This window comes from Octodon degus, unplaced genomic scaffold, assembly GCF_000260255.1.
Source record: "Octodon degus isolate 3935 unplaced genomic scaffold, OctDeg1.0 scaffold00007, whole genome shotgun sequence".
Lineage (NCBI taxonomy): Eukaryota > Metazoa > Chordata > Mammalia > Rodentia > Octodontidae > Octodon > Octodon degus.
In genome coordinates, this window is record NW_004524583.1 from 9,719,486 (window position 1) to 9,730,214 (window position 10,729).

The following is a 10,729-nucleotide window of genomic DNA, read 5'->3' on the forward strand; positions in this document are numbered from 1 at the left end:
ACCCAATCTCCTGCTGGGCCAAGGAACTTCAGTTAATCATCTCACTTCATTACCATCTCTACAAAGCAATACCACCGTATCCCATTTTATGGAGAAAAATACAGACAACAGAGAAAATGACTCCCTCAAGTTCACACAGCTGGTAAATGGTCTGTCTGCATGGCTCCGATAGGGCCACATCACAGTGACATCTCAGACTGACCTCCTTATTGATTTTGTCAGAGATAAGCACCAAATTTAGAAAAAACACAACATTGATTTGGGCTTCCTCTTACTCCATTCCTTAAGGGGGGATAAAGAGCCATGAGCTGTGGACCTGCACCTTTCAGGCCCTTTTCTGTTCATGTTTCTAGATAAGTAATTGTCCTCTTGCATTTGTGTCTGCAGGGCCAGATCTCCTCTCTTCTGTTGACTATTCCCTTCCCCCACTGACATCTTCCCACATTCACTTAGCTTCTCTCTTTCTTACACACACACACACACACACACACACACACACACACACGCATGCACACCTTCCCACCACACACCCATATGCAAAATAAAATTAGAAATACCATCCGACTCTCAAGGTATTTAAGGAATGGAGATCTTCAATCAATATGGCCCGAACAGAGCCCTCCCAAGCCAGTGGGAGAGGCAGGCAGAGCTGTGAAGGGAACCAGACAGCTGTGCCCGCGACGGGAGCTGCTCTGAAGGGGCAAAGTCCACTTGGGCTTTCTTGTGTCTGTCCTGGAACCACAGGAACTCACACAGCTACCAGGTCTTCAGAGGCCACCCCCTGGCAGACCATTCTGCTTGCTTGTGAAAGCCTTCAGAATGTGAAAAGGTTTCCTGGCCCCTGTTTTATGCACACTCATAAAATACAGGAAAAAACAGCGGCTGATGATTCAAAAATAGAGGCTGAGCCGATTGGCATATGGCCCTCACTTCAAGGGATTGGGGACTGCTCTTGTTTTAATCAACCACTTGAGAAAGTGGTAAACAATTATTTACATATTACACTCGCCTTCACCCAGAATGGAGCAGGGCAGTTAAGGGAGCTATGGAAACTGAGGCTGTGAGGCCCCCAGGGGCTGTGCGGTGTTCAGTGTTGCCAGGCTTCCTCTGCCACCCCTCCTCCTGACACACTGATGTTGCTACCTTCTCACAGTATCTGGGAAAGTGACAGAAGGAGGAACAGAGAACTAGGCTCCAAGCGGAAGCTCCAGATTCAGGCTCTGTGTTTGGCTGTACCCCCCCCCCAGGTCCTCTAGAGATCACAGCTGCGCGTGTCCAGGGTGTGGCTGGTTTGGGTAGAGGCTGCGAACGGGAGTGTTAATGCTAACACCAGGTGGGCATCCCAGCTCTGTCACTCACCTGCTGTATGACCTTGGACAGGCGACTTACTTTCGCTGCGTCCTCACCTTTCCATCCCTAGAATGAGGCTCCTTAGGCTTCTCAGTTCGTGCTGCTGGGCATAATGAAGTGACTGTATGCCAGAAGCTTAGCACTGTGCCTGGCGCACAGAGAGCCTGATATGTAATGTCAATAGAGTAATTGCCACCTAAGCCTCAAATCATGCTCATCCTGGGCAGGCTCTATTTAAGAGCTTTATGTTTATTGCCATTTAATCCCCACGACTCTATTCTACCGAGGACACTGGAATCCAGGAGGACAAGGGGCGGATACTGCACATCCAAGCCCAGGCAGAAGGCTGCCGTCCTCCCTCAGCTCCTGGGTACACAGCCCTGCTGAGTAGATGACGCTGGTCTTCAGCGTGTTCGCAGGTAAACTGAGCCACCAAAGCCCAGGTTTCCTTGGTCCAAGCTGGCAGCAAGGAAGGTTATTGGTCACCGCCAAGGAAGACGGAGGGAAGGACAGGTTGATGGCTGGATCAGGGGCCAATTCCCATCTCTCAGCTGGAACCTACGCTGAAGTCAGACAGGGCGCCCCAACCGCACGAGGGGAGCCGAGAAGGCGGGAGGGGTGGGGGGCAAGTCCACAGTGATGAGCCGGTGGCCAGAGCACCGCCCCCAGGAGCGGAGGGAGGGGTGGGGGGACAGCTGCCATCCCCACTGCCTCCTGGGCCCCACTCACTGGCGCCCAAGTGGGAGGACGGCAGCGGCCCTCTCCCTCCTCCCCACACCCCGCTACCTGCCCAGTCCCTGAAGCGTGAGGCGACAGCGAGCCAAGCCGGGCCGATCCCACAACTTTGCAGCCGCGGGGCGGGCGAGAGCCGGTGTCCAGGGCTCCTCTTCTCGGCGACCGGAGCTCGGTGAGTTCGTGTCCCCAGCCCTCCGCGGCGGGCGGCGAGGGGAGGGGGCGGCTTCCCGGGCCTGGGAGGCGGTGGCCGACTCGCCGGCGGCCGCGCGCTGCCTGCCTGGCCCGCTCCACTGTGCGACCTCCCAGCACGGACAGCTTCCCGCAACCCTTAGCGTCGCTGCTGCCGAGGTGCTGTCCGCCGCCCCCCTCGCGGTCGGACCTGGCCAGCCGCCGCCCTCCGAGCGCCCCTCACTCCCTCAGCCCCTGTCCTTCTCCTTCCCAAGCCGCGGCGCATCTGGAGGCTGCTCCCGCGCCCCCCTGGCGACTGGCGCGGGGAAGACACTTGCTTTGCTGGAGCCCGGGACCCAGGGCTCTCGGGGTGGGCAGCGCCACCGCAGCTTCCCTGCGCGCACGGCCAAGGCAGACCGAGCCCCCGGCGGGACCGCGCTTCCGGCGACCACCCTCCGGCGCACCCTGCGCTGCACCCCAGCTGCAGGCAGCGGCCTGTGTTCCCCTACTAGGCAGCGGGTCCGGGCTGGGGGGAGACTGTCACCTGCAAAGAGGGTTCCAAGGTGACCAGCCCCTCAGTCCGAACGGGACATCCTGGACCGGGCCCTCCTGGGTGCAGCCTTCTCAAACTTTTCTGGCGCCTCCGCCTGTCCTATTCCTCAGCCCCCGGAAAGTTCTTCTGGTGCACCGAATCCTCTGCCGGGTGGCTTCTTAAGTTGGGCTGTGGGGGACGGGGGCGGAGTATGGGAGTGGGGGGCTGATCTGGCTGGGGCGCGTAGGGCGGGTCCCTGGAAGCGCTGGCTGAGCACCCCCTTGTTCTCCCAGCCCGAGCCTGCCGGCACCGAAAGGGTTTCGGCGCCATGGGGATTGTTTGGGTTTCTCCCGCCAGGAGGGCGAGAGCCAAGCATGCAGGGTGGATTTTAATTTCATCACCTCAAGGGAAAATGCTGTTTGCAAAGACGCAGCCAGAGCAGCCAGCGTCAGAGAGACAGGCTGAGCAGGACTCGCGACACAGGCCTTCCTCCTGTGCCCCCTCCCCACCTGGTTGGTGCTTCCGCGCCTGGGAACGTATTGATTATCTTAATTGATCTTTTAAAATAAAGCCAGGTGGCAGTGGCTGCGTGTGTGTACATACAGTCACGCACATACACAAACACAGATACCCAGGCGCGCAAAAATTACACTTACCGTCACACACAAAGAAACACACAAATACCCAAGGGCCCATTCCCACATAACCCTCCCAACAGCCCGAGGAACAAACGGATAAGGTGACCGAAATTGCTCGAGACGACCGCTAGGGGGCGGAGAACGGGGAGATGAAGGAGGTCTTCCAGTTCAGACGGCCCTATCCCCATCCCAAGGGCTTCGCTTTCTCTCCTAGGGCAATCTGAAGCAGAAATCTCAAGCCAGAGCTCATTTCACTGCCATCAGAAGTGCGACCCTATCTTTCAGCAACCCCCAGGCCCTGAAGAACACGAATAAACCTCTCTCTCCGAGCACCTGATTCCCAAACTCCGGGACGCGGTGGTCGCTCCAAATCGGAGGGAGCAGCCTCCCTGTGTAGGGCCTGGTCCCAGGAGTTCAGAGCGGCCTCAGGGTTCTTTCCAGCTCGGCCAGGATTAGGGAAGTAGTTGAGGTGACCTGAGGGACACGGGGTGGGGGTATAGATTTGAGAGCAGCCTCCACCACCCGCCTTGGTCGGGGGAGGGGTACTCACGAGGACGCCCTCTGGCCGCCGCGGTAACGTAAATCTCCCTCTCCCCAGCGTCCCTTAGGAATGTAATCGAGGATGCTGGCCCTGAGGCTGCTCAACGTGGTGGCCCCCGCCTACTTCCTGTGCATCTCCTTGGTCACCTTTGTGCTGCAGCTCTTCCTCTTTCTGCCCAGCATGCGTGAGGACCCTGCAGCCACCCCTCTCTTGTCGCCAGCCCTGCTGCATGGGGCGCTCTTCCTGTTTCTCTCTGCCAACGCTCTGGGTAATTATGTCCTGGTCATCCAAAATTCCCCGGATGACCTGGGGGCCTGCCAGGGGTCATCGACCAGGAGGGCTCTGTGCCCCCCGCCCAGCACCCACTTCTGCCGAGTGTGTGCCCGAGTCACACTGAGGCACGACCACCATTGCTTCTTCACGGGCAACTGCATCGGCAGCAGGAACATGCGCAACTTCGTCCTCTTCTGTCTCTACACCTCCCTTGCCTGCCTCTACTCCACAGTGGCCGGTGTGGCCTACATCTCCGCTGTCCTCTCAGTCTCCTTCGCCCACCCTCTGGCCTTCCTCACGCTCCTGCCCACCTCTATCAGCCAGTTCTTCTCCGGTGAGTGGGCCTTGGCAGGCAGGTTCAGCAAATAAGACCTCCTGCTGCAACAACTTTGCCAGATTTGGCAAATAAAAGCTCACAATGCCCATATAAATTAAAACGTCAGGTAAACAATTTTTAGTCTAATTATGTCCCAATATTGCATGAGACATACTAAGACAACATACTGCGGCCAATCTGAACTTGAAGTTAATTGGACATGCTGAATTTTATCTGACAATACCCCCTTTCCTCAACTATCATACTGTCTGTTTGCCCATAGAATGGTGGGGGCCAGGCAGTGCCCGCTGTGTACCAGACACATACCCCATGTAGCCCATGTTATCCTTGTTCTCTGCCTGGACCTCTAAATTCACTCCCCCACAGACTTTGCCCACCAAAGGTCTCTCCACCCAATTGCAGTAAGATTAAACTTGACCCCAAGGCAGCCTCAGCAGGAAGCTGACCCCATCCTCTGGCCTTCTGGTTTGACTCATCATGCTGTTCTGCAGCTTGTAGGTGACTCAGAGCAGGGGCATCCAGTGGGAGACCAGGGTGTTTTATGACTACATGTCTACAATGCAGAGTTTATGCCTGGGCTAGGAGATAATCCTCTGAAATACCCTGACACCTGTCGGATCAGGTAGGTGGGTCTTCACACTGGTGCTCAGCTGGGTACCCTGATGGGGACTAGATTTAGAATAGGGCACCTCAAGGAATGTGCTCTGATATTTGGCCCTGGGGACTCGGCTCCTCGTGGCAGTTCTTATCGTTGTACTTGGCTTTGAAATTTGCCCCTACTTTGTTTCCTTCCACTCTCTCCCACCCTGGCCACTGACTCTGATCAGCTGGGTTGCACAACTGGCCATGTGCATACAACTGTGTGTGCATGTGTGTGTGTGGCACTAGTGCACCATTTCTCAGATGAAGAACCCAGTGGCCTTCCCAGTGTCTCCTCTGGCATGTCCCCAGATCCATAAGCTACAGCCTAGCATCTTCCTCAACAACATCGGGTGTGGGACATGCTCCTGAACACGTTGACCATCCAGGAACCTCGAAAGGCAGGGTACAGCTACTTCCCTGGGCCCAAGGTATCCTAATGTACCAGAACTTCCCTGGGCTGCGCATTCATAAACTTTTGTTCCACTCTGGGAGAAATCATCCTTTCAGTCTCTGTTGTGGCTGCAGCCCAGTTCTTCCTAGGCACAGAATTGTTGTGCCATTTGGCTGCAGGAACAGGGAGGCCCCAGCCACAGGAGATGTCTGGAGAGCTGGTGGCTGAGCTGAGCCCAGAACCCAGAACTTTAGGCCTTCTGGATCTCCATGCTGGCATAGGAGGCTGCCAGGACCAAAATACCCAGGCTGGGGGAGGGTAGGTGGGCGGGCTGGGGGTGGAGTGTGAGCACGGGCAGGTGGAAGGATGAAGAGAGCCAAAGAACCTAATCACACATCCTTTTCCAAGTATTTTCACCAGCCATAAAAATGGGTAGTTCCAGAAAGAGGATCTTGAAATGGTTTGATTTGAGATAAGTCTGGGCTTGAGGCCTATCCATATGTGCTGGGTTTGGGAGCTAGGAAAGAAAGAAAGCATCTCTTGCTTTGCTTTGATGGCAGAAGAGAGTCAGTCAGGGCCCACCCTACAGCCCAGAACCCTGCTCTAGGGAAGGATGAATCCCTCTTGACTTCATCTGCTCCCATGCCCAGTAGGAAAAGGAAGCCAAGATGTCTTACCCTCAGCACTCCCATCCCATCCCCCTTCTTTACTGAGGTCACATCCCTCCTGCCCCAACACTCTGTCCTCCAAACCTCTCCCCTACATATACTGCTCTATTCAGCTTCCTCTTTTCCAACTCCTCTTCCCTGATTGCCAGTCCTAACTGCTGAGAGCACACCCTCTCCCACTCAGAAGACAGGTAGGATCAAGAAGGTACAAGTTACTTAATAGCACTTGCACTGCCCACAGCTGTGCCCTGATCCTGAGTCAGACCTGCCATCAGAGCAAGGGTGGCTGTGAATGGGTCTCTGACAACTAAAGGTGAGAGGGGTCTTTCATATGAAGGTGGTTGCTGGCCCTAAGCCTTCAGCAAATGGCAAGGAGATTGGTTTTAGGCAGGTTTTAGAAGTTACCCTTTCTTTTGGCTTCGTGGATCAGGACAGGTTGTGTCACCAGCTGAACTTATTCTCATCTGGAGAGTGGAGATGACACCATTTGACATGTGTCCTCACATTTGGTAGGTGCCCTGGAAAGTCCAGTTGGAGGGAGAGAGAAGCTGTCATGCACCTCCCGCGGGGCATGTCTCATTCCATCCCCTCCTCATGACAAGCCTGTGAAGTAGGCATTACCATTTTTTTAAAGCTCAGGAACCAAAGGTTCAGCCAAGTTAAGGTGTCTCAAAGCCACACAGCTCGAGACTTGGGCTGCTGCCTCCAAAGCTCGGAGGCTTTCCCCTGCACAACACTGCCTCTCCGATATGCTTTTATGGTGAACAAGCTACTTTGAGTAGGGCAGTTTCTTGTCCTTGGATGTATGAAAGATGCTGGGTGATGATCTGTCAAAAATGATACGAACATGAGTGAGAGGCAGGGACCAAGGGAGATCAGATGATGTGCTCTTTCAGGCCCTACAGGAAAATTCTATGTTTAAAAAAAGAAGAAGAAAAACTATTATTAAATAGTTAAGAGGACCTGAAGCAGCTGTGCTAGGTAACTTCAATCACTTTGAAAGAAAGCAGGTCCCCAGAATAGCCTTTTGTAGCTGCTTCACTGGGCCAGGAAAAGGCCACAAGGTCTTTTCTTCATGCCTTGATTTAATGCCCCCCAAAAAGCCCATTGAAAGAAGCTTCCATCTGCCTGGGCTTGATCCTGGGCTGCACTGCAGAACAGGCCTGAGCTGGACAGCTCTGATGTTCACACCTCCCAGTTCCAGTGCCACTTTGCCCATCAGCCTTCCACAAGCCCGAAGGGCACATGGCCCCAGGATCCTCCTTCCTGTATGTGGCTGCCTAAGCTAATCTGTGCTGACAAGGAAGAAATGGGTCAGAGGATAGCACAGCCCAATGTTAGCCCTGTCCCCCTGCTGCCTCTGTCCATGGAGGAGCTGCTCTAAATGCCAGATGAAGCAAGCTTTCTATTTCCTGGGCAGCTAGACCTGTTTGTTCCCAACTCTGCAAAGAAAACCCTACTATCAAAGCTCCTAGGGATGAGGGAAGAGGAGCTGCTAATAGCAAACCTGACTCAGATCCCATCCTTCCCGACTGCTGAGCCCACCAGACAGGTGCTAAAAAGCATTTCAGTGGCCTGGAAATTGGAATCTGAGGAGACCAGAGAAGAGATGGGCTGGGGCAAAGGGTTGGGCAGGGAAGGGAGAAAGATGGTCAGAATTTTCAAGGTTGTGAGGTAGTGTCCTGGAGCAGCTGCCCAAATCCTCCCTGGAGAAGGTGGTGATGGGGTTGCCCTACAGGGAGCAAAGAGCTAGGCTTTTTGAGCTCTGCCCTGGGTCCACTGCGCTGGCCACTGTGCAAGTGAAGGTAGGTCTTTACTATAGCTGCCAAAGCTGCAACCCAGCCAGGACTCCAAGTTCTGGAAAAGAAGAGAAATCTTGAGGGCCTTAGGAGTTACGTGTGGGCACTCTTTAGATATAGTCCCCTTTTTTGGAATGACTTTCAGCAAGAAGGCTGCCCCAAGTGCAAACCAGGAAGGTAACTACTTCTTAGACCATTTTCTTGTATCTTGCACCTCTGTGGAATTTTTTTTTTCAGAACCAGGGATTGAAGTCAGGCCCTTGTGCTTGCCAGGTGGAATTTTCATTATTACACCCATTTGGCAGATGATCAAGATGCAACACAGGGAGGTTAAGGACTTTTTCTAAGTCCACACAGCCAGGGGATTCTAAGGTAGCATGGACAGATCCTGCTCCCCAACTCTGCGCAGTGTATAGGATCGCTTACTGAAATCAACAGCAACAAGGGTTCAATTTAGATAACCGTAGGGGAAGACACTACACCACCATCAGGGCTGACCTGGGCACCTCAGGGGCCTCTTCCAGGCTCAGCAAGCTCTGGCCAACAGGACAGCCCTGGCTGGATGTTCTGTGCCACACTGCCCTCTTGCTAATGTTCATGACTGATTCTTTTTCTAAGTCAGTGCACTGTACTGCCCTTGAGGCTGATGAGCTCGTGACTTGCTCTTCTCAATGACTAGGTCCTGTTCTCCATCATGCTGTCACTCTCCAGAGTTGTCCTAGACAGTGTTCCCAGACCCGCAGGGAGAAGGCGCTGCAGTCTGACAGTGAGCCGGTTGCCCATTTAGGGCTCTCGAATCACCTCTCACTCCTCTCGTGTAAACCCCCTTCTCCCTCTTCCAGCCAAGAGAGAAGCGGCGAGGCAGTTCTGCCTGTACGGAAATGGGAACAGTGTCGAGACGAGCTGGAGAAGCTGCGGGCAAGCTTCCTTCCTTCTCCCTGTTCTCCTTTCTCGCCTCAGGAGCCATCAGCACTAAGGAAAACTTAGGGCCCCTAGTTTATCCTTCCCCTCCCTCGCTGCAGCGCTGAGATTGCTACAAAATGCAGCTTCAGCCTCATTAATCTCCCTCCCTCCCAGCGGAAAGCGCCAGCCAGATCGCGTTTCCGTACGTGGCCTGAGTGTAAAGAGGTTCTGGTGTTTCCCCTCCCCCCGCAGGAGCTGTCCTCGGTTCTGAAATGTTCGTCATCCTCATGCTCTACCTCTGGTTTGCCGTCGGCCTGGCCTGCGCGGGCTTCTGCTGCCACCAGCTGCTGTTGATCCTCAGGGGGCAGACACGCCACCAGGTTCGAAAAGGGGTGGCAGTGAGGGCCCAGCCTTGGCGCAAGAACTTACAGGAGGTCTTCGGGAAGAGATGGCTGCTGGGCCTCTTGGTCCCCATGTTCAATGTCGGAAGTGAGAGCTCTAAACCGCAGGACAAGTAGCTGGCAGGCACTCAGTCATTTCCCTCTGTGTCTCAATTCCTTCTGAACGTAAGACCACAACACCCTTGTTGCCACCCATGACCCACTACGGCCTTGGGCTAGTTAAGTTCGTGCATCCACACAGCCTTCTGCCCAGGGTGGAAGAATACTGTAAAATGGGGAGGAAAAATGGTCTCAGCGGCCATTCAGGTGGCTTCTGCTCTTGTCTCTGCTCCATGGAAGCCTTGCCCTGCTCTGATAGCCCACCACTTCCTCCCACATCTCTTGTAGTCCCTGCTGTGCTGGAACACTTCCCCCCTCCCCATGAGGGGAGTGAACAGCAGATTCTTGCTGCCGGTAAGACTCCCAGCACCTGGAGGCTGGCAAATGCTTAACATCACCACGTGTGAGAAGCAGCCAAGTCTCCTCAGCCAGGGAAGGTGGGAAGCAGCAGGAATGGGTTCTTGTCCCCTCTGAGGGAAGAGAGAGCACAGAATCTTGCTGCCCACCCACCAGGCTCAAGGTCCTTTCTCTGCACTTAGCAAACAATGGCCTGGGACTTCCAGATGTGATTCCCTGTGCAGCCGGGCTTCACTGGCCACCTCAGCCCGGCCCAGACCCGGGCTGGACGCCTCCTGTCCACGGCACTCCCCCAGCTTTTCTCTCTGGTTCCCAGCCTCTGGGGTTTTGCCAGGAGTTGGGAAAGGAAGGAAGAAAAGAGGGAGAAAGGGGAGCCACCCATAAGTGAGGAGGCTTGTGCCCATCATGATGTGCAGCTGGACAGAGTTGTGAGGGATGGGGAAAGAGGTGAGAGTGAGAGAGGTGGCACCGAGGGGAGGAGCACGTGCTCTCATTCATGCCCTGTGTAAAGGTAGTCTAGTAGCTTGAATGGCTACCTGGGAGGTAGTGAGCTTTCCACCACTGGAGGCATTTCACAGGATCCAGGCACTTATCTGCCAGGCATGCTGAGCAAGGGATTTTGCAAAAGGTTGTTGTAGATGAGTGTAGAAATTCCTTCCCACTCTAAGATTCTGGTGTCCTCCTTGTGACCGCAGGGCCCAGGGGCCAGATCTGCAGAGATGAGTGAGTTATTTGTTTTCATGGAGAGTAGGGTGGCTATGGGAGGGGTCTGAAAGTCATGATGCAAAATTTTGGACCTAACCCAAACACCAAGGAGAGGACTACTCAGATGTTAACAAGTGGGTCCGGGATGATAGCTCAGTTCAATCCCTGGTCACACACACACACCCCGTGC

The 10,729-nt window shown here is 54.5% G+C and overlaps 1 protein-coding gene across 1 annotated transcript; it reads left to right on the forward strand.

Annotated features, from left to right (window-relative positions):
• The first annotated feature begins 2,073 nt into the window (after window positions 1–2,073).
• Zdhhc22 (zinc finger DHHC-type containing 22) lies at window positions 2,074–9,654 on the forward strand. Its single transcript, XM_004624728.1, has 3 exons — window positions 2,074–2,257; window positions 4,032–4,571; window positions 9,230–9,654. The coding sequence occupies exons 2-3, from the start codon at window positions 4,046–4,048 to the stop codon at window positions 9,493–9,495; spliced, it is 792 nt and encodes a 263-aa protein (XP_004624785.1). The 5' UTR covers window positions 2,074–2,257; window positions 4,032–4,045; the 3' UTR covers window positions 9,496–9,654.
• The last annotated feature ends 1,075 nt before the right edge of the window (window positions 9,655–10,729 follow it).